Below are 23,841 nucleotides of genomic sequence, written 5' to 3'. Positions count from 1 at the left end.
AGGTAGTTTTTTTAAAAGCTATATAATATAGTTTATTAATAAGCTCTTTGAGTTTTTTCCCATAAGTTTTCCAAATATACTTTTTAGAGTAAATTACACGAATGATCCCTATGGTTAATGTGGGTAATTTGTACGTTGGTCCTAACTTATTTGTTTAATTCGGAAGGTTTCTACTGTTTGTTTTTGTTGCGTGTTTGGTCTTTGTTTTACCTAAAAAGACTATTTTGCCCTTAATTTTTTAGTTTATTAAAATAAAAAGGGTAGGTAAGGTGAGGTGGAAATGGAGTTGCAGGTGTGTTTATTTAAATAAATTAAAAAATTAATGACAAAATAGTTTTTTTTATGTAAGACTGCAATCAAGCGTACAGCAAAAACAAACAGTATGGACATTCCGAATTAAAAAAAATAAATTAGAAACCAAACATAAAAGTTACTCCAAACCATAAGGATTATTCGTGTAATTTACTTACTTTTTATATGCTACTTTTTTACCTATGTTCTTTTAAATCATTTGTCTTCTAGCTTGTTAGATAGTTTTACTGAATGTTGTTGTTTAAGGTACTTATTAAAGTTTGGTAGCGATAATAAGCATTTTTAGTATCCGGATAAATGAAATAAGACCGTTATTTTTTTGTGGTTTTAAAAAAAAGATCCCTATAAGAAGTTAAGAACTACATCATCGTCAATTTTAAAGACCAAGTAAAGTGGATGCCATTGATGCAGCAGGCCATAGCACCAGGTCCATAAATGAATCAATGTCATACTGCATACAAACGCACAAAGCAAAAAGGTAGTTGAACGAGTAAACTATGAACACAGCGGTAAACAGTGAACGCGACTTTAAAGTGATAAGTCCTAATTAACTAAATGTATCCACATTCAGAAATTCATGTAAAGTATAAAGATAAATTATATATATATGATAAAAAAAAATTCCTGAATTTTCCAATTTTTCAAAATAACTATGTAGTTTGAGATTACCTTTTTAAGTTTAAAGTCCTTTTTATAAGACTAAACGGTATAGGCACAAAGTTGCTCGTTATGGCCGACGTGGTAAAGCCACAACGGCATTGTAACGTGTTATAGCTCGTTAAGAGGTTATCTCGTTGGCATCACAACCAGAAGAAACGAGTTGAATTTTAAAGTTTTAATGCTGACCAACCGTTGCCAACGGTCATTTTATTTTTTAATAACTATTAAAAAAATTCATTTATCCTATATATACCTACCATTTTATATATATTTTCACACAATTTCTCTTTTTCTCTTTATATAATTTCAATTATTTTCAAAAAAAAATATGGATTATTTCGATTCGTCCGATGATTCTGATGACGATATATATTCTTCAAGATGATGTATCATTATTACACTAACAAACTGCTACAACCAAACTCAGTCCCGCAACTAACAAGACATGTGATGTTAAATAGAAATCACGAGGAAGGACACGAATCGCGATTACTTTGCGGATAATTGTGTATACGGGTCGAAAAACTTCAAAAGAAAATTTCGTTTGAGTTGGAATGTGTTCCTACGGATCGTCAACACCTTGGAAAGCTAGTATCATTTCTTTAATCTTAATACATATTTACTATACTTTTATACAAATTAAATACAAATTTACTACATGTTTCTTTAATTTTAATACAAATGTACTATATTTTTAAATTGTAGTTAATTTATATTTTAGGTATGAATTTTTTTCAATTGAGATATGATGTTAGAGGTAGACGAGGGTTTACAATGTTGCAGAAATGTGTTCCGGCCATTCGTTTGATGGCTATAGAAGAGTCACCGAAGCGGAGATAATTGAATACAAGAGGGTCATGACCCACCCTAATAACTTGAGGATACATATATATTCTATATATAATATAATTTTTTTAGTGAAAGTAGGTTTTGGGCTATAGTGGCCCACCCACCGTCTGCAACTTTTAAGTTTTTTTTTCTTTTTTTTTTTTTCGCAAATTCTCATTTAACGTTAGGGAAACACTTTTTCCCGGCATCTCAATTAATTAAGCTTTTGAAACTGTATTAGATTATCGTTCGTCGTTCCAATTTCTTATAGCAATAGAACGCTTCAAAGTTTAATCTTCAGTTCTCCATAGTGTCACCAGGTTTGTATTTTTTCTTGTTATCTTAATTAATTAGTTTGTTTTATTTATATTGTATATAAGTTTTAATTGACTTGGTTCTAACCAATTTAACATTGAGGTTTACATTGATTTTACATTTTTTATCGTATATTTGTATGTATTTTATAAATTAGGTTGTTAATTGTTACTATGAAATAGTTATATGAATAATTGTATTATGTGTTATTGTATTACATATAAGTTTGCTTTGTATACGGATATAAGATTATGTTTGTACTTGATTTTTTTGTGATTTGTGATTTCGTTGAACAATGGGAACAAAGCAAAAAAGATTGGATTCATTTTTCAAGCATAATGTTTTACCAAGAGGCGATGAGAAAAACACTTCATCATCATCATTACCGGTTGGGAAACCTCAAATCACCTTCAGAAGATGATAACCCTCTACCATGTTCAATAACTAAGAGCACTGCACCATCTTCAACGGTTGAGAATCCTACATTTTGTTCTATTGAACATGAACCTAGCCTACGTCTACCTACATGGAATTATGCAGTCAATATGAATGATGAAATCAGACAAGCATACTTAAGATCGGGGCCACATCAATATGTGTTGCCTAAATATCCTCCATCTGGGTCAAAAAGTCATCCACGACGTTTTCAGTCTAAATGGTATTTCGAATTTCCTTGGCTTGAGTATTCTAAAACTAAAGATAGAGCATATTGTTTTTATTGTTATTTTTTTCTTAAAGAATCAAATACCCATAATGGTCATGATGCATTTACAACCAATGGTTTTGAAAAATGGAAACAAAGTTAAAGGGAAACATTGTTCATTTTTAAAACACATTGGAGATATACCAATCTCTCAACATTATATTGTTGTGCGGTTTTATGATACTTTAATGAATCAATCCGTACATATTGATAAAGTGATGCAAAAACAGTCTGCTGATTAATTTGAAAAGAATAGGCTTAGGGTGAAAACATTAATAGATGTTGTTTGTTTTCTTTCATTTCAGTGGATTTCTTTTAGAGGGCATGATGAGAAAATTGATTCAAAAAATTGTGGCAACTTCATTAAGTTAATCAAGCACACAACTTCTTACAATGAAGAGGTTGCAGGTGTCGTTTTAGAAAATGCACCCGACAATGCAAAATACACTTCACATGAGGTTCAAAAAGAAATTTTACATGTTTTTGCTGATAAAGTACGAAAAAAGATAGTTGAAGATATTTGTGATTCTAAATACTGCATAATCTTGGATGAGGCAAGTGATGAAAGTAATAAAGAACAAATGGCCATTATTCTTAGATACGTTAACAAGAAAGGTTACATACAAGAACGGTTTTTTGATCTTTTCCTGTCAAAGATACATCATCTTCCACTTTGTATTCTTCTATATGTGAAACTCTTACTTCTTACGAGCTTATTGTTGAGAATCTTCGTGGACAGGGGTATGATGGAGCTAGCAATATGTGTGGTGAATGGAAGGGATTACATACATTATTCCTTAAGGATTATCCATGTGCTTATTATATACATTGTATGGCTCATCGGTTACAACTTGTGTTGGTTGCAGTACCTAAAGAAGTAAGCTATATACATGAATTTGTCCAAAATTTATCTTTCATTGTGAATGTCACAGGTGCTTCTTGTAAACGCCAAGATGTGCTACAAGCTGCTCAAGCTGCTGAAATTACAGAATTGTTAGAATCTGGTGAAATTAATATGTGTAAAGGGGCTAATCAAATTGGTACTTTAAAGCGTGTCGGAGACACTCGTTGGAGCTTACATTTTACTTCTATTAGTAAGTAGTCTTCTTCAGATGTATAATCCAACTTGTATGGTTTTGGAAAACATTAAAAAAAAAAAAAAAAAAGTGGTTCTAATTATAAAACAAAAGGTGATGCTAGTATCGCGTTAAAAAGAATGACATCTTTTGAATTTGTTTTCATTTTACATGTGATAAAACAAATTTTGGGAATTACTAATACTCTTTGTCAAGCTTTACAACAAAAATCTCAAGACATCATGAGTGCAATCACAATGGTCTCCCACACAAAGAAACTGATTGAAACCCTTAAAGATAATGAATGGGCAACTTTTCTTGATGATGTCGTTGAGTTTTGTAAGAAGCATGATATTGATATTCCTGAATTCAAAGATCCTTATTTTGAAGGGAGAAGCAACACGAAGGGAGGTCATACTACTATTGAGCATCACTATCATTTTGATATATTTAATGAAACTATTGATTTTCAGTTACAGAAAATTGATACAAGGTTCAATGAAAGAGTTGTAGAGATTTTAGAACTTAGTCTTGCTTTGAATCCAAAGGAGGGATATAAACGCTTCAATTCTGATTCTATTTGCAAACTTGAAAAAAAATATTATTATCTTGATATCAGAGAACAGGAAATAGATGTTCTAAAATTTCAGTTGAAGCACTTTGAAGCTTATGTGAAGGACCATCCATTTTTGGGAAAGTTGTTATCTATTGTTGAAGTATGTCAAGGCTTAGTAGAGACAGGGAAAGTAAGTCATTACTATCTTGTTGACAAATTGATTCGGCTTGTGTTGACCCTTGCGGTGTCTACTACGACTATTGAGCGTGCATTTTCCACCATGAAAATTGTAAAGAATAATAGACTATGTAACAAGATGGATGGTGATTTTATTGCTGATAGTCTAGTTCTTTACATCTAGAAAGATATCGCTAAGAATTTTAGTTTAGACTCTATTTTAGATGATTTTAATGATGTAAGAGAGCGTAGTGTGCAACTAAAATGACCAATTTACTTTAAAAATGCATACATTGTTACATTTTATTATCGTTTGAAGTATTTTGCTACTTATTTATATTTTGTAAATTATTTGGCATACCCAAAAACAAAATCTTGGCTACGCCACTGGAGTCACCCGACACCATGGACGACTATAGGAGAATGTATCAAAGAAATGCAAGGGAGCGTTTGTATACATTGTCAACATGTGTTGTTGAAACATTTAGAGACGTATATTTGCGGAAACCTTTGTTGCATGATTTGCAAGAATTGTATGTGGCGCATGAAGAACGCCATGGGTTTCTCGGAATGATTGGAAGCATTGATTGCAAACAATGAAAATGGAAAAATTGTCCAGTAGCATGGAAAGGGCAATATGCAAGTGGTCATCATAGATCGTCTTCGTTGGTTTTAGAGGTTGTTGCTTCACAATATTTATGGATTTGGCATGCATTTTTTAGGGTTGCGGGTTCCAACAACGACATCAACTTTCTTGATCAGTTTCCAATATTTGACGATCTTTTGAATGGAAAGGCCATGGATGCTCCTTTCACAGTGAATGGAAACGAATACAAATATGGGTATTACCTTACATATGGAAATAAACATAGACAACTTCGACACCCGGTTGAAGAAAGAGAAAAAAAAATCAAGAGAAGACAAGAAGGAGCACGTAAGATGTGAAACATGCTTATGGAGTGCTAAAGGCGAAGTGGCACATAGTTGAACATGCGGCACGACTATTGGACTTAGAAACTCTACGATATATCATGTATGCATGTATCATAATGCATAACATGGTAGTAGAAGATAAAGGGTGAAATATTGTACATTATATCACAACGGAGCCCAGACATGTTCAATTTCAACCAGGAACAATAGAATATTTGCATAGAGTCATTGACATTCAAGACGCAAATAAACACATACAACTTCGAGAGGACTTAGCAGATTATATCTTCCACAGTAACGATAACGAATAGCGTTGTTTAGGAAAAATATAATATTTTTTTTATTGTAATGTTTTTTTTCAATTTGGATGTTATGTGTAATTTAAATGTTATGTTATTTTTCTTAAACATTATGTTTTTTTATATATTATGTTTTATTTAAAATATATTTGTTTTAACTAAAAAAAGAAACTCAAAAAAAAATTATGAAATGGAAAAAATTTGGTGTTATAACATGCTCTTATCATGGTGATCATTTCCTCACACTTGGTGTTATAACACCATTGCTTATGTGGCATGTGAGGTGACACCAATTTTGTGTAATGACTAGTTGCCTACACTAAATGCTCTAAAAGAACTTTTTGTAAAAGGTCAGTAATGGTTTAAAATGTGTTTGGATGGACAAAAGACAAAAGTTGCTTTTAGGAGGTTAAAAAGTCACAAAGTCATGATTTCGTGACTTTTAGCATCCAATATTTTTCCCTTGACCAAAAGTTGTTTTAAAAAAAACTTTTCAACTTTTCAAATATCTTTTGAACTTTTTTAACTTTTTGGAAAAGTGAAAAGTCCAAAAGTCATTTTTAAAGTAATCTCAAACACCCTCTAAATGCAAATTCGAAAACATATATCTGGATTTTAAGAATGAACTAATACTTAAGTAATCTCCTGCATTACAGCGTTGAAGTCTTTTGCAAATCGTATATAGAATGTCATTTTCAAATGTCAACGGTTCACATATAGAACAGTACCAATATCATATCAATTGGACCATAATCACATATAGAATGGTAACGATATCATATCAATTGGACCATAAAAGTATCAAAATAAAGTTTCGATACAAATAATTATGCATGGAGGAGGCGGAGAAAATAAGGTTTGAAAGTATATCTTTGTTAGTGCAACACCACAAATGACAATTAGTTGATAAATTATATAAAAAAGTAATATTAATAAAAAAAGGAAAACTATAAGTGTTTTGGTTTGATATCACGTTAAAATTGTTTGATAAAATTTTATGTTGAGCAAGCAGTCAAAGAAAAACAATACAAAATGACAAAGAGAAATAACTTGGTTTGGTCAGTACGACCTATATCCGAATGTAGGAACCAAATAACTCTTTCTATTAATCGACTATTTTTTAAAGTGATACATTAGGAACGCTAGCTACGAATATTTATAACTATAAAACCCTAGCAACTAAAAGGTTGAACCTATATACAATTAAGTCTGGAATAACAAACAGGTACACATCCAACAACCCTCAGCCTAGTCAAAACATTTATCCCTTCAAAATCTTTATTCGGATTACTTCACTTTGTTGTGAGTCGGTTTATTTATTTGAATCATTAAATTCCAAGTCAGACTAAACAGTCTCCACCATGACTTGATTTATCTTCGAATATCAAGGATTCCTAAAAGTCATCTCTTTCTTGTGAGTTTGCCCCGAAGGGACTTCACGCCAATGAACATTCACCAAGTCCAAGCAATGCTTGAACTTTTATATTGGTAACGCCTTTTTCAATATATTTTTGGGGTTTTATTCAGTAATTATCTTCTCAATAGAGAACCTATGTCCTTGAAGAACATCACAAATGAAGTTCAATCTAACATCAATATGTTTAGTCTTCTTATGATGTATAGATTCTTTTCCAAGCTTAAAGCATTGTCACTGTCATAATACAAAGTAGGTTTCTCCACCTTCAATCCAAGACTCTAAATGATACCATGTAGCCATATACACTATTTTATCCCTTCAGCCATTGATATGTACTCTGCTTTGGTTATGGATAAGGAAATTGTCGGTTGTAATGTTGCCTTCCATCTAATAGCAAATTTGGATAGGGTGAAAATATAGCAGGTAAATGATCGTTTCTTACCAATTCTCCACCATGATCATCTGCATATCCAACCAAACTATCATGAGATTTTCTAGCATCATAAACTAGACAAATATTAGACGTTCATTTCAACGATCATATAATCCACTTGATTACTTATCAAATTACTCATAAACATGCTTACCACTCTAAATGCATGAGCCATATTAGGTATAGTACATACCATATCATAAATGAGACTTCCAATGTCACTATATTATAAAACTTTGCTCATGTAACGCCTCTCCTCATTTGTAGTTGGTATAGTGTTACGACCAAGTTCAAAGTCTGCTGCTAAAGGTTTGCATACCGGTTTGGACATATCTATATAGAAATATTATGATATTTTATCAATATATTTCCTTTTAAAAACATTCAACAAATCCTCTTCTCTATCCCTTAAAATCTTCATGTCCATTATCTTCTTCGTTACACCAAATCCTTCTTCTTGAACTCACTTTTCAATAATGTTTTCAATTCTTTACTTTCAACCATTTTCTTAGCAGAAATTAACATGTCATCCACATATAGCAACTTGTGTGTGTGCGTATATATATATATATATATATATATATATATATATATATATATATATATATATATATATATATTTGAACCATCAAACATTTCCTTTAAGTACACACAATTATCAAATTGGTTTTAAACATAGTCATGAAAAATTATAAACGAATCAAACTTTTTGTACCATTGTCTTGGAGACTGTTTCAAACCACAGAGATATTTCTTTAACAAAAATACACGATCTTTCTTGTCATAAAGGAACCCATCTATCCGAGACATATACATATTCTCTTCTAAATTACCATGTAAGAATTCAATTTTGACATCAAGCTGCTCAAGCTCCAAATTAAACGAACTCATTATGGCTAATAGAACTTGAATTGTTTTGTGCTTCATAACAGACAATAAAACATCATTATAGTTTATCCATTACTATTGTTAGAACTCCTTTGCCATCAGCCTTGCCTTAAATCTCGTAGATTCAACTTCGGGGATTCCTAATTTCCTTTTAAAGACCCATATGCACCCTAGTAGTTTCGTTCCCTTTGGTAACGGTACTAGATCGCATGTTTCATTCTTTCCTAGAGATATCATTTATTCATTCATTTCCATTAAGAAATATGTTGCTTTTTTAGTCATAATATCCTATTTATATTATATTGACTCATCTAAATCATTGTTCTCTACAACTACCAATGCATATACAACTAAAACAATGGTACAAGTATTGATACCTCTTGTATATTTGGAGGGTTCTAATTGTTCTTCTTCTGCTTCCTTTATGCTATAAATTTTGACTCTTTTCTTCATTCTCATCATCACCATCCTTAGGCTCTCCCTTTGTAGTTTCTTCTTAAGACCCATCTAGCCTAAAATGTTCTTCATTGAGTGTTTCTTCTTAATACCCATCCGTTCTTCAAACATAATCTATTGTGGTATGTTACCTACATCATGGTGTCACACTATACCTTCCTTTTGTAGAAGTTATCAAATGGTGGATTGTAGAGTTCTAACATATTATCCATTTTGGGTGTTTTTGATTGTTTTCATGTCCGTTTTTCAACCATTGTCTTATACTCTTTAAACCAACCAAACACCATGTATTTGGTTTTCAAAAAATACAATCAAACCTTTCTTGAGTAGTCATCAATGAAATCATGAAATATGAGCATCCACCATGTGATTTCACTGGAGAATGACCTTATAAATCATAGTGAATGTACTCAAGGATTTATGTGGTTGTAGGGCTAGACATTTAAGAGATTTTAGTTATAATTATTCTTTTTATTGAATAATCAAAATCATCGAATAGGATAATTATTCATTATATGCATTACAGACTATATCAATATGCATTAATATATATACATGATGTGAACAAATATTATAAGTATGTTATTATAAGTATATAATATTTGTATAAAATATTATTATAAAATTCATCATTGAAGTGATAAAATAAAGTGTAAAAATAAAAGATTATTTAGGAACGCCCAAATCTGATTATGTATAAAGAAGTTATGAATTTTAGAAGTTTCGCATTCAGCCTTATACGACAAAGTCTGTCATAAAACATGAATAAGAGATGGATTGCTTATTAGCATAAGTGATCTAAATGAAAGTTTTAGTAATCAAAATTACGATAGTATGCATATAAAGAACACCTAAATCTGACTTCATATAAAGATGTTGTGATTTTTAGAAGTTTCGGTGCGACAAATTACAATAGTGTGCGACTCATAAATCGAAATGAAAAAAAGTTGATTGTTAGCCAAAAAAAATCTAAGTGAAAGTCAGATTTCTCATAAATACGAAATCATTGATATAGAGAACATCTAGAACAGAGTTCGTATGAAAAAGTTATGAATTTTGCAAGGTTTTTTATAGTGTAATATTCATAGACTGTAAAATTACATAATATAAAACTTAAAATAGAATGAGAATTAACCAAATCGTCGTTACGAAAGTAGGGATATAAAGAATGTCGAAAACGGATCTTGTATGTGAAAGATATGATTTTTCGAAGATTTGAGAGTATACCCTGCACAAGTGAAACGGACCAGCAGAATATCGCCATGTGTCACACTAGGAACAAAGCCTTTCCACCTTCTCTGAGGCGCGGCGTGCTCTTGACACAGGTATGGCACGCTTTCGCTTACGACAAGCTATAAATTTAGCTTCAATCTTCATTCTTTCTTCACTCCAAAATCTCTCAACTTCTCTCTAAATCTATGAGTTTCTCAAGTTTCTTTTGGGGTTCAATGGTATTTGTAGTGAGGCTCTAAAGCATCAGAGGGCCTGGCAAAAAGAATTTTTCGAAGTCAAAGTTCTGCCTACGAACTTTTCAAGCTTTTTTCATAAAACTATGTAAGTTAAGCTGCACTTACTATGTTTTAAGTGTAATTATATTTATATTCATAGTCATTATAATGAATCTATAAATAAGATTTATCAGTGATTCCATTCATAATATTGATTGATCTACTTATGGGAGTGATGTCTAGGCTAGATCTAGTGAGGTGTTTAAAGTGGATTTTCCAAATAGTATACTTTGTATACCAAACGGATCCTACCTCTGATATGATCTTACATGGTTATTCATTATCAGCTAGAGCTTGACGTATTCATACGAATTATTGAGGAATCTAGGGAATTGTTAATATGACCTTATAAATACGAATGAATTCTGAGACGTAGTAATACTTGTATTTAGGTTGTTTAAAAGAGATAAGCCGAAGTATTAGTCGAGGAGATGGCCTAACCGTGGATCTTCCATCTCAATCAAGTAAGTGCATATCTATTTTCATGAACATGATTTTAATACAAGTATTTATTAAAAGTATTAAATATATGTGGAAAGTTTATTTGTGAATTACATGCTTATTATCTAGAATATGTGTTAAATGTATATTTGATGGCATACATTGTGCGAACCAGATATGGTTATATATGTGTTAAGGTGTATATATGATATTATTACCTAATAATATAGAAGTATTATTATTGAAAATATTAATGTATGATTGTATATTAAATACTTAATACTTTGTGTTAAATATATTCACCAAATTAGGATAGTGTTTTCTAAACATAGTTGGTATTGGAAGTTGATTACAGGGATCATAGTCTACTCTAGTTTCTAAATTGAGACGTATAAAGGATGTTTAGATCCAAATAAGTGTGTTAATAGTATAGTTGCATAATATAGTTTATAAACAAGAAAAAACTTTTGGAAGTTGATTTCAAGCATTAAAGTCTTGTCTAGTGATGAGATAATACTTATAAAGGATGCTTAGTTCAAGTTAAGTTGAAAAAGTGTTAGTTATGTCCCGTATTCTAAAGATATTACATAGGTAGCAAACTTTGTTGATTACAAAGATTGTAATATTGTATAGTTATACACTAAGACCTAAAGGGGATGCTTAGGTCAATTAAGTTTGGATATTGGGTAGCATTAGATTAAGGGTATGTGTGAGATTGGAATGGAGAATAGAAATCTATTCACCGATTATTTTGTGGGGTACACGAGTGTATAGGAGTACTATATTAGTATTCGCCCACCTTTTATTTTAGACATCCAGATAAGTTGCGTCTGTATCAGACCATTACTAGGTATGTCTGAATCATCTGGTGTATAAATGGTCACCCCTAACTAAACCCAATCTTGTGGTGATAATGAATTATATTGATGTAACGACCCAAATTTTACCAAGAAAATTTTTCATTTTAATTAATAAAACACATTTTCATAAACCATGAAATCCCAACGTAATTGTTTTCAAATCAACATTCATTACAACTTTATTTAAATCGTCAGTGTCCCCAAAATATATCAGAGAGAGAGAGAGAGAGAGTGCACGTCGCGCTATCACGCCTTGTCCTTTCCCTTGGGCTTAGATGTACCTGAAACAAATCAACAACCTATAAGCGAATGCTTAGTAAGTTCCCCATAGCATACCACACACAATACACATATACATATCATGTTAGCTAATTAAAGTTACACACATATCACATGAGCCATGCATACAACGGATAAGGAGTTATGGAATCGTCCCTAGGGCTATCTCCAGGATGCCATGGGCTCCCCACACGGTCTTACACCTAAGTGTCATGAGCTCTCCCATGGTATTTGATAGGAAATCCATGGGCTCTCCTCATGGTCTTACATCCACGTGTCATGGGCTCTCCCATGGTCTTCCATACACACATACCACACATACTGCTAACATACTTCCTAGATCATACCAACTATCATGCAAAATAATACAATTTCAGCTAGGACACTACATATCAAGAAATGGGACAGCCTTGGTGCCTTAGACCCATTGGTATGGTGAGGAGACTCACCTCTTTCTGTTGAATACCAAAGCTGCTCTCCTAACGGTCTTTAACCTCCCGTGCTGAATAATAATATTAGATAATGTTAGGACTTTACATAACCAAGGGAAACCCAAACTCCCAACCCTTCCATAAGGCCTAAATATCCCTACCTCGCTAATGGGCCCAATATCCAAGTCTAAAATCCTTAATGGGCCTCTTGGCCCAATAAAGCCCAATCAATATATCCATGGCCCATAACAGATTATATGACTCATAATTCCCAGAATACACCATGCCCAATAAACAAATGAGTCCCAAATAGCTCAAAGGCCCAAAAACGATTTGACGCATCTGCAATGCGTACGCTCAGCGTACCATCCTGGTACACACAGCGTACTGGGATTATGGGACTACACGCGGCGTACACTGGGTTACGCCCAGCGTACAACTGGTTTAAGCCCTTTCTCCATTAAGTGCTTAATACTTGTTTCCTTTACGTCCAAAAGCCAGATCCAAGTTTGTTAAGATGTCCTAAGGCATAGAGTTGGAAACTTTAGGCCTTTGAATGCCTCATATACACCCAACACCACCATTAAGACCTTTCAAAGGTATTTAACCCATGAATGAGGCCAAAATTCCCATCAAGACTCCATTTTTATAATACTAAAGGACCAAGGGACCTCAGATCTGTGATTCCCACCTTCTGGAGTTGCTTAAATCACAAATTGAGGTCCAAAGTCAACCAAAAGGGACAAGGTAGAAAACCCTAGCTAAATCTGGAGGTTTAAGATGAAAGATCCAAGCTTTTTACCTCCAGAAGCTTTGGAAGATGACTATGATGCAGCATCGTGAAGCACCAACTCGTTCCAAGCTTGTTTAACCACCTCTTCTTCTTGGAATGAACACTAAAAGGGCCACAAATGCACTTTTTAAAGCTCAAAATGGACTCACAAGTTTCTTTGGAGTGTAAGGACATTCTAAGGCTGTGGAGGCTCTCTAGGGTTAAGTCCAAGGGACTTAAGTTTGCTTAAATAGGCCTCATGTCCAAAAATTAGGGTTTTGGACCCCTGGTACGTACGCCCAACGTACTTCCAGCTCCTCCACGACCAGCCATGCATAGTACGCTAAGCGTACACTTAAGTACACCCAACGTACTTTAAGGACCAATTTTGCTAAAATGTAAATTCTTGAGGGTTTCAAGCCATACCAGATTTAGGGTGTTACAATTCTCCCCCACTTAAACTAGACTTCGTCCTCGAACTCTGTAGTTGTAAACAATTTGGGGTAATGCTCCGGCATCTCCTCCTCCGGCTCCCAAGTCCATTCGGAGCCCTTTCGGTGCTGCCATTGTACCTTTACCAACTTCACTTCTTTATTCCGAAGACCCGTCATCTTCCTATCTAAGATAGCGACCAGCTTCTCGACATAATTCAGGGTCCCATCCACCTTAATGTCATCCAAGGAAACAACTGCAGACTCGTCAGCAACACACTTCTGAAGCTGAGACACATGGAAGGTATTGTGAATCACACTAAGCTCCTCAGGGAGCTCTAAGCGATATGTCACCCTGTCCACCCGGGCCGTGATCCTGAACAGGCCTATGAACCAAGGCCCCAACTTTCCCCTCTTCCGAAACCTACTAATCCCTTTCCAGGGAGACACCTTTAGCAGTACAAAATCCCCCACCTGAAACTCGAGATCCGAACGTCGTCGGTCAGTATAACTTTTCTGACGGCTCCGTGTGACTCGCAACCGGTCCCTACTGAATCAATCCGGTAGTCTTGAGCACTACCTCAGTGCTCCCAATGACCCTATGCCCAACCTCATCCCAACACACTGGGGTCCTGCACCTCCGACCATATAACATCTCGAATAGGGCTCGGCCAATACTAGCATGATAACTATTGTTGTACGAGAGCTCTGCCATTAGGAGGTATGCATCCCAACTCCCTCCAAAATCCAGTACGCATGCCCGAAGCATGTCCTCCAGTGTATGGATCATCCTCTCACTCTGGTCGTCAGTCTGAGGGTGATATGCGGTACTTAAATGTAGTTGAGTGCCCAGCTCCTCATGGAACTTCCTCCAAAACCTAGAAGTAAATCGGGCATCTCTGTCGGAGACTATAGACACGGGCCCCCGTGTCTAGCCACCACTTCTCGGACATAAATGTCTGCCAACTTCTCCGCGGATATACTCTCGAAAATTGGAATAAAGTGGGCACTCTTCATTAATCTGTCTACGATCACCCATATAGCGTCTACACCCCTCGCCGTCCTAGGAAACTTCGTGATGAAGTCCACAGAGATTTCTTCCCACTTCCACATGGGAATGGGTAGTGGTTGAACCTTTCCATGAGGCCGCTGATGCTCGACTTTGATCTTCTTGCAGGTTAGGCACCGCTCCACGAACCAGACGATCTCCCGCTTCATGCAAGGCCACCAGTAACTCAGCCTCAAGTCCCTATACATTTTCATAGCTCCTGTATGTATAGAGAACTTGGATTTGTGCGCCTCCTCTAATAGCCTCTGTCTCACTCCCCTTGACACCAGTACCAATAGTCGACCGCACTTCGTCAAAAGGTCGTGACTATCCTTCACGAACAAAGGATACTGCCCCCAAATCCGCTCGATCTTCCAATTCTCCTTCTTCACCCCCTCGACCTGAGCCTCTTTGATCATGTCTAACAAAGGAGAAGTCACCGTCATCCTCATATAAATGTCCATAATCAGCAACCCTGCCGTCTTGCGGCTTAATGCATCAGCCACTACGTTGGCTTTCCATGGGTGGTATAGAATCTCGCAATCATAATCATTTATCACATCCAACCACCTCCTTTGTTGCATGTTTAGGTTCTGCTGATCCATCAAATACTTCAGACTCTTGTGATCGGTATAGATAGTGGACCGCACTCCATATAAATAATGCCTCTAAATCTTGAGATCAAACACCACTGCCCCCAATTTCAGGTCATGAGTGGGGTAATTCGCCTCATAAGGCTTCAATTGCCTCAAGACGTAAGCTATCACATGCCACCTCTGCATCAGTATTGCACCTAACCTTGAGATTGAAACGTTGTAGAACACCACCAAATCATCTAACCCCTCAAGTAGTACTAGAATCGGAGCCTCGCATAACCTTCACCTCAGCATCTCAAAATCCATCTGCTGATCTGCACCCCACCGAAAAGTCACATTTTTCTTGGTGAAGCGAGTCAATGGCATAGTAATCTTGGAGAAATGCTGGATAAATCTCTGATAGTATACCGCTAAACCTAAGAAGGTACGAATCTCTAATGCATTCCTCGGTACTTCCCACCGCATCACAACCTTAACATTGGCTGGATCAACCAAAATACCCTCCTGATTAATGACATGCCCCAGAAACTGTACTTCCCGCAGCCATAAATCACACTTGGAGAACTTTTCATAAAGTTTCTCTGCCCTCAGGGTCTCTAATACCTCCCTCAAATGTTGCTTATACTGCTCACTGGTCTTAGAATAGACCAGGATATCATCAATAAAAATGATCATCGATCGATCCAGCATCGGTCTGCACACCCTGTTCATAAGATCCATGAACGCTGCTATGGCATTGGTGAGCCCAAACGGCATCACCACAAACTCATAATTCCCATACCGAGTCCTGAAATCCGTCTTCGGTATTTCATCCTCCCGAATCCTCATCTAATGGTATCCCGACTGAAGATCAATCTTAGAAAACCATCATGCACCCTACAGTTGATCGAACAAATCATCGATCCTTGGCAACATATAACGGTTCTTCACCTTTTGTTTGTTCAGCTCCCTATAATCAATCCACATCCTGTGCAATCTATCCTTCTTTTTCACGAAAAGAATTGGTGCTCCACACGGCGAACTACTCGGACGAATGAACCCTCGGTCTAGCAGCTCCTGAAGCTATGTAGATAGCTCATGCATCTCTGATGGTGCCAACCGGTAGGGTGCCTTGGCTATCGGAGAGGCAACCGATACCAAGTCAATGCAAAACTCCACCTGCCTCTTCGTAGGCACTCCTGGTAACTCTTCAGGGAAAACATCCCGAAAATTTTGTACCACCGGCACACTGCCCACAACCGTCACAGTCTCTACTCTCGTATCCGATACATAAGCCAGAAATCTTGTGCAACCCTGCTGTAAAAACCTCCTAGCCGTCGCTACCGAACAGAGGGTCGGTCCCTGCGAGGCCCCCTCCCCGTGAATAACACGTTATCCCCCACTTGGGGTTCGAACCCTGACCAATTGGCGCTCGCAATCACTCATGGCCCCGTTGGCCCCCAGCCAATCCATCCCGATAATCACCTTCAGCCCTCGCAACGGTATCGGGACTAGGTCGACACGAAATGGTCATTTTACCCTAAGAACATTTAGCAGTGTATGACTAAGTGTTTTATGGGAATTATAGCCAGAGGATTTCCGGAGCAGCAGCGGCAGCAGTCAGAGGATTCCCGCACAGATCAGCAGCTACTACGAGGTGAGTTACCTTCCAGTAGCGGTGGGTCTACGGCCACAATGTCGGCCCACCAGTAGGAGTTGTATGTTAGATGATTGTCTTTGTGATATCATCTAGGTTTGCTACTACCTGATATGTTATATGCTGGCATGATATGTTATATGTGATAGTAGTAGAATTCAGTTGTTAGGACCGAAGGGTATGTCATACACCCCAAATATGTCTGATAATATGTGCTGATGTGTTTATATGCTGGCATGATATGTTGTATGTGATAGCGGTAGTAGGAGGGGAATTGTCCCAAAGTTCGGTTGTTAGGATCGAAGGGTAGTTCGGACACCCCAGATATGTCTGATAGTATGTTTATGTTATGAAATATGTGATAGTAGCAGTAAGGCGTGGAATAGTCCCCAAGGGTCGGTTGTTAGGACCGATGGGTAGGTCAGCACCCCAGAATGGCTTGACATGGGTAGGACGGCACCCTAGAAAGGCCGCATGGGTAGGACGGCACCCCAGAATGGCCGCATGGGTAGGTCGGCACACCAGAATGGTTGTACTGAGTAGGTCGGGCAGCCCAGAATTGCCTGGCAGTATGTATGCTATGTGATTGTATGGGTTGTGGTACGATGGGGGAACTCACTAAGCTTCGTGCTTACAGTTTACAGTTTTGGTTTCAGGTACCTCTTCAGCGAAGGGGAAGCATTTGGCGCGGTAGCGGCACATCATACACACACTCTTTGGTTTCTGCACTATGAGTTATTCTAGGATTTGTACTCTGACATTATTATGCTTCTGTGATTCGGTTTTCAGATATGAGACATGTTTTTATTAAATGATATGATCGGATGATATTTTGTTAAAAATGTTTTGCAAATCACTAAATCAAAAATGAAATTTTTGGACGTGAAAATTGGGTCGTTACTTGATTGGACACAAGCATAGCATCCCGAGCCTGACCCCCGGCAAGCCCCATTGTGCGGTTTACCGCACTTGGCACACCGACCTCAGCCCTGTTGGCCCCTGCTGGAAGTATCTGAGGTCTTAGGCTTCTTAGCCTGACCCACCGCTACCTGTACCTGCTCTGATTTCCGCTTGGTGCGGAAATCTAACTCCATCTCCCGTTCCCGAGCCTTCTCCACCATCTCATTCACGGTTTTGCACCCTGTAAAACTCGCAAACTCCCGGATATCATCCCTCAGCATGGAGTGATATCTCGTCCTCCTCAAATCCTCATCTGTAGTGTATTGCGGGATCAACAAAGCTCGTTCCTAAAGCTTGGCGGTGATCTTCGCCACAGTCTCGGTGGTCTGCTGGAGGTCATGAAATTCCCTCACCAGCTGTTGCACCTCAATAGGTGGTGCAAAATTTGCATCGAATTGTTGAACAAACTCGGCCCAAGTCATCTCAGCTGCACCAGCCGCTCCCACCTGGTTGGTCACCTCTCCCCACCAGTTTCGGGCTCTGTCTCTCAGCATACATGAAGCAAAACCCACCTTGGCTGCATCCGGGCAAGAACTCGTGCGTTGGGCGTTTTCGATATCTGCCACCCAGCGTCGGCTAAGAATGGGGTCCCTAACCCCGAAAAACTCCGACACCCCACATACCTTAAACTTCCAGAACGAGGGAGTTCGGGCCCCAACCTGACCCGCAGCAACCTCAGCCAGGATGCCCTAAGTCTCTCCTCCAAAATCTCCATCATACCCTCCTTGACCGTCCCAAAAATGATTGGAGTAGTATCAAGGATGCCCCTGGTAACCTCGGTTGCAATAAGCTCGCGCAGCCTCTCATCAATGACATCGGCAGTGTTGCCCGATCTTGCCGCGGACCTAGACCCCGATCCTAATCCCCCTGCTCCAAATCGTGTCACCACCATGCTGAACTGAAATATCATAAATTATAGCGATCAGGATTTTCCACATAAGAGATTTCCCCACAACGGTCCTCCTTGAAGTCGTCAGATCTAACATTGGTTCAGGTACAAGTCCTGTGCTTTCAGTAGTACGGGCCCAATACTACCTTCCACACCTACATGTACCTTTCCCCAATGCTCTACCTGATAACCCTAAATCATCCCAAAACTAAACCCTATTCTACAAACTACCGCAAACATCAAATCTCAGGTTGTCCTAAGATTTACTCTACTCATATCCATCAAACCAATCATGTCAGGTTGCCTTTATGCATGCAAATTATACACAAAAAAGGATAAAATAGACTTTCGAATAAAAGATTCTACCCTAGGACCACAACCAAACAAGGAACAGGAAATAAGGTCAAATCGGTCATTCTGAGGCTATAAGCTCCTAACCGTATACAATTTTATAAGCATACACATAGCAAGTTCAACAAAGCTCGAATATCAATATAACATGGCAAACATATTGGGGGAACTACTTACTTGGATCGGCTGATCACGCGCGTTGCACTCTCATCTTTTTATTTCTTTTAAAACCCCTTTTAATGTTATATTTAAAAACAATTTTACCATTTCCTTAGTTTAAGTCCTGACACACCCGAAGGTGTGCTCGAATCCCTCAAACCAAGCCTCTGATACCAATTTGTAACGACCCAATTTTTACCAAGAAATTTTTTCATTTTAATTAATAAAACACATTTGCAAAAACCAGGAAATCCCAATGTAATTGTTTTCAAATCAACATTCATTACAACTTTATTTAAATCGTCAGAGTGTCCCCAAAATATATCAAAGAAAGAGAGGGAGAGAGAGAGAGAGGGAGAATGTGTGTGTGTGTGTGTGCACGTCGCGCCATCACACCTTGCCCTTACCCTTGGGCTCAGATGTACTTGAAACAAATCAACAACCTAAAAGTGAATGCTTAGTAAGTTCCCTAGAGCATACCACACACAATACACATATACATATCTTCTTAGCTAATTAAAGCTACACACATATCACATGAGCCATGCATACAATAGATAAGGATGTTGTCGAATCGACCCCAGGGCCTTACTCAAGGATGCCATGGGCTCCCTACATGGTCTTATACCTAAGTGTCATGGGCTCTCCCATGGTATTTGATAGGACAGTCATGGGCTCTCCTCATGGTCATACATCCATGTGTCATGGGCTCTCTCATGGTCTTCCATACACACATACCACACATACTGCTAACATACTTCCTAGCTCATACCAACTATCATGCAAAATAATACAATTTCAGCTAGGACACTACATATCAAGAAATGGGCCGGCCTTGGTGCCTTAGACCCATTGGTATGGTGAGGAGACTCACCTCTTTCTACTGAATACCAAAGTTGCTCTCTTAACGGTTTGTAACCTCTCGTGTTGAATAATAATATTAGATAATGTTAGGACTTTAATTAACCAAGGGAAACCCAAGCTCCCAACCCTTCGATAAGGCCCAAATATCCCTCCCTCGCTAATAGGCCCAATCTCCAAGTCCAAAATCCTTAATGGGCCTCTTGGCCCAATAAAGCCCAATCAATAGATCCATGGCGCATAAAAGATGATATGACTCATAATTCCTAGAATATACCATGCCCAATGATCAAATGAGGCCCAAATAGCTTAAAGGCCCAAAACAGATTCGGCCCATCTGCGATGCATACGCTCGGCGTACCATCCTGCTATGTGTAACGTACTGGGATTGTGGGACTACGCATGGCGTACACTAGGTTATGCCCAGCATACAACCGGTTTAAGCACTTTCTCCATTAAGTGCTTAATACTCATTTCCTTTACGTCCTAAAGTTAGATCCAAGTTTGTTAAGATGCCCTTAAGGCATAAAGTAGGCAACTTTATGCCTTTGCATGCCTCATATACACCCAAAACCTCCATTAAGACCTTTCCAAGGTCTTTAACCCATACATGAGGCCAAAACTCCCATCAATACTCCATTTTTATAATACTAAAGGACCAAGGGACCTCAGATCTGTCATTCCCACCTTCTGGAGTTGCTTAACTCACAAATGGAGGTCCAAAATCAACCAAAAAGGACAAGGTAGAAAACCCTAGCTAAATCTAGAGGTTTAAGAAGAAAGATCCAAGATTTTTACCTCCATAATCTTTTCAAGATGACTCTGATGCAGGATCTTGAAGCACCAACTCGTTCCAAGCTTGTGTAACCACCTCTTCTTCTTGGAATGAACACTAAAAGGGCCACAAATGCACTTTTTAAAGCTCAAATTGGACTCACAAGTTTCTTTGGAGTGTAAGGACGTTCTAAGGTTGTGGAGGCTCTCTAGGGTTAAGTCCAGGGGACTTAACGTCGCTTAAATAGGCCTCGTGTTCGAAAATTAGGGTTTTGGACCCCTGGCACATACGCCCCGCGTTCTTCCAGCTCCTCTGCGACCAGCCATGCATAGTATGCTAAATGTACACTTAAGTACGCCCAGCGTACTTAACGGACCAATTATGCTAAAATGTAATCTCTTGAGGGTTTCAAGCCATACCATATTTAGGGTGTGACAACTGATCTAAGAAGAGTGGATCGTATGTTCATTCGAGTACTCTATCCCCTCAAGGTTGCCTTTATTAACTAACACCTACTGTCAAGGACTCCCAAAGCAGTATAGTCAACTAGTTGCTTATAGTGATCCATCATGATAAATGTAACATCCGATTATCAAGTATTATCATTTCTAGATCTTAACTTTATCAAATTTGCGTAATTGGTCCCTTATGGTAAAAGCTTCATGTTTTATTCGTACGTTGGGCGTACTAGAGGGTACACACATCGTACTTGTGTATTGCGGGATCGCGGATGTTCTGCTAGTATGTTGGGCTTACGTGTGGTATGCAAGTTATACTAGCCCAGTCACTAAAACCTAATTTTAAGGGTTGCTCCCTATTTAATCAACCTTAAACCTCCATTGGACTATCCTTATCAGCCATCATTCCCTCCTCAAAACCTAATCTCAATTCTAAGCTTGTTAGTGAGCGTTTGGGAGCTTATTAAGTGATTTTGGTCCATATTGTTGAAGAAGGAGGCTAGAGAAGAAGGAGTTGTTGCTTGCAAGATTGAAGATCGAGAAACAACTCCTTATTGTGCATATTTTTCAGGTATAAAGTTTATAGACTGATGAGTTTTCAATTTGATCTCCATGGATGAGTTTTATGAGCTTTTTGTCTGTAAGTTTGGATCCTTATGAGTTTGGATCACTCCAGAGACTATTAACTGCTCTTGCATGCATTTTAGGACTTGTAGATTCATAAAAATGGTTTCTTGGTCCTATGGCCCATGCGTGAGTAAAGTGACTTAGAGTGTGATGGAAGTTAAAGTTTGTTGCAATGGGTCCTTTCTAGCCATGCAAAGGCTTAAAGTCGAAGACTTTATGGATTAGGATGCCCTAGGATAGTCAGATCTGAAGTTGGGTTAGATGTCTTAACGAATTAAGACACAAAAATTGGTGAAGTTGAATGAGACGGAGTATGTCAGGCGTACTATTGGGCATAGTCGGTTCCATCCCCGACTGGTCGATGTTTGAGTAGTACACCCCACGTAAGAAAGTGTACAATGGGCAATTGAACTTCGTTAACTTTTGACTTTTGGTCAAGATTTAAGGTATTAGACCATGGGGGGAGAAAAATGGTCTTTTTGACCTAAAAGGACTTAGTTGTGGGATTTGGACTCATGAGTGAGTTTTAGACCTTAATTATTAATTAGGGTTAATTATTTTGTTAATTAGGCGGAGTCTAGTTCCAGCAGTTCGGGTGTGAGATTTACTTGTCATTAGTAACAAGTGACTCTCCTCACTTATTCTTACATGTATGGTAGAATAGTTGTATTTGTGATGACCAGCTAGATTTACTGTTATTTTTGTATTATGTTGTTATGTATGACTGAGACTGCGGATGGGCTCCAGTAACCCATAGGGTGTGATGTTTCCCACTAGGACTGTTGATAGTCTACAGGCTTGCTGATAACCCATAGCTATTTATTGATGTTGTGTTGTGTGTGATATCTTGGGGAACTCACTAAGCTCCATGATTACAGTTGTTGATTTATGTGTTTTAGGTACTTATAAGGACCACGGGAAGGCGAAGGTTTGATTGTACACACTCACTAATAGATTTGTTACTGGAAAAGTTTGAGATACTCTGATATTTTGTGATGATGTTTGTTTTAGAAACTTATGTTTTCAGATGAGTTGGTTTGTGAAACTTTACTTTGGGAAATTAAAAATGAAAATTTTGGTTTAAAATTGAGGTGTTACAATTTGGAATCAGAGCCCCGGTTTGAGGGATTTGGATGAACCTCAGGGTGATTCCAAACTCAAAATAAGGATATGAAATTTTTTACAAAAACTTAACAGAGAAATGAAGATTTTTATAGGAGAAAAATCCTGTGAATCAGTGTGTACAATCAACGATAGCTCGAGCGGTACTTTCCCAGAATACCTCAATTTATAATATGAGTAGTGTGGAGCTAATATTTTATGAGCTGATAAAATTGCATGCTAGATAGTGGTAGGCTAAGGAATCCTGTAGGAATGGTATGATAGTGTTGTCTGATTTGTGATGCCTTTAGCCTAGGAGTTCATTCTTATGAGATTGAATCTATGATTTTTGTTTGCTTAGTGTATGTTATATAATTGTACATAGTTAGGATTTTATAGCCTTAGAATGTCTGATTTAGCCTTTCTTCATGTTCCTTGTTTGGTTGTGGATTTGAGGTAGAATCATTTATTCGAATGTCTATCGAGTCTCGTAGTTGTGTACAATTAGCATGCATGAAGCAAATGGAAAGGATAGCGGAGATATTGTGAGGCGGATCAGTGTTGGGGAGCAATCTAGAAGTAGTATCTAGAAGATTAGTCATGGT

General features: G+C 37.6%; 1 protein-coding gene across 1 annotated transcript; it reads left to right on the top strand.

Annotated features, from left to right (window-relative positions):
• The first annotated feature begins 2,868 nt into the window (after positions 1–2,868).
• Positions 2,869–4,811, top strand: LOC145030094 (uncharacterized). The gene is made up of 4 exons (XM_078978520.1): positions 2,869–3,018; positions 3,124–3,559; positions 3,751–3,912; positions 4,009–4,811. Exons 1-4 carry the CDS (start codon positions 2,869–2,871, stop codon positions 4,809–4,811), a joined length of 1,551 nt encoding a protein of 516 aa, XP_078834646.1.
• The last annotated feature ends 19,030 nt before the right edge of the window (positions 4,812–23,841 follow it).

The sequence above is a fragment of the Lactuca saligna genome, chromosome 2 (genome assembly GCF_052625555.1).
Source record: "Lactuca saligna cultivar CGN05327 chromosome 2, ASM5262555v1, whole genome shotgun sequence".
Lineage (NCBI taxonomy): Eukaryota > Viridiplantae > Streptophyta > Magnoliopsida > Asterales > Asteraceae > Lactuca > Lactuca saligna.
This window is presented reverse-complemented; position numbering and strand designations above follow the sequence as displayed.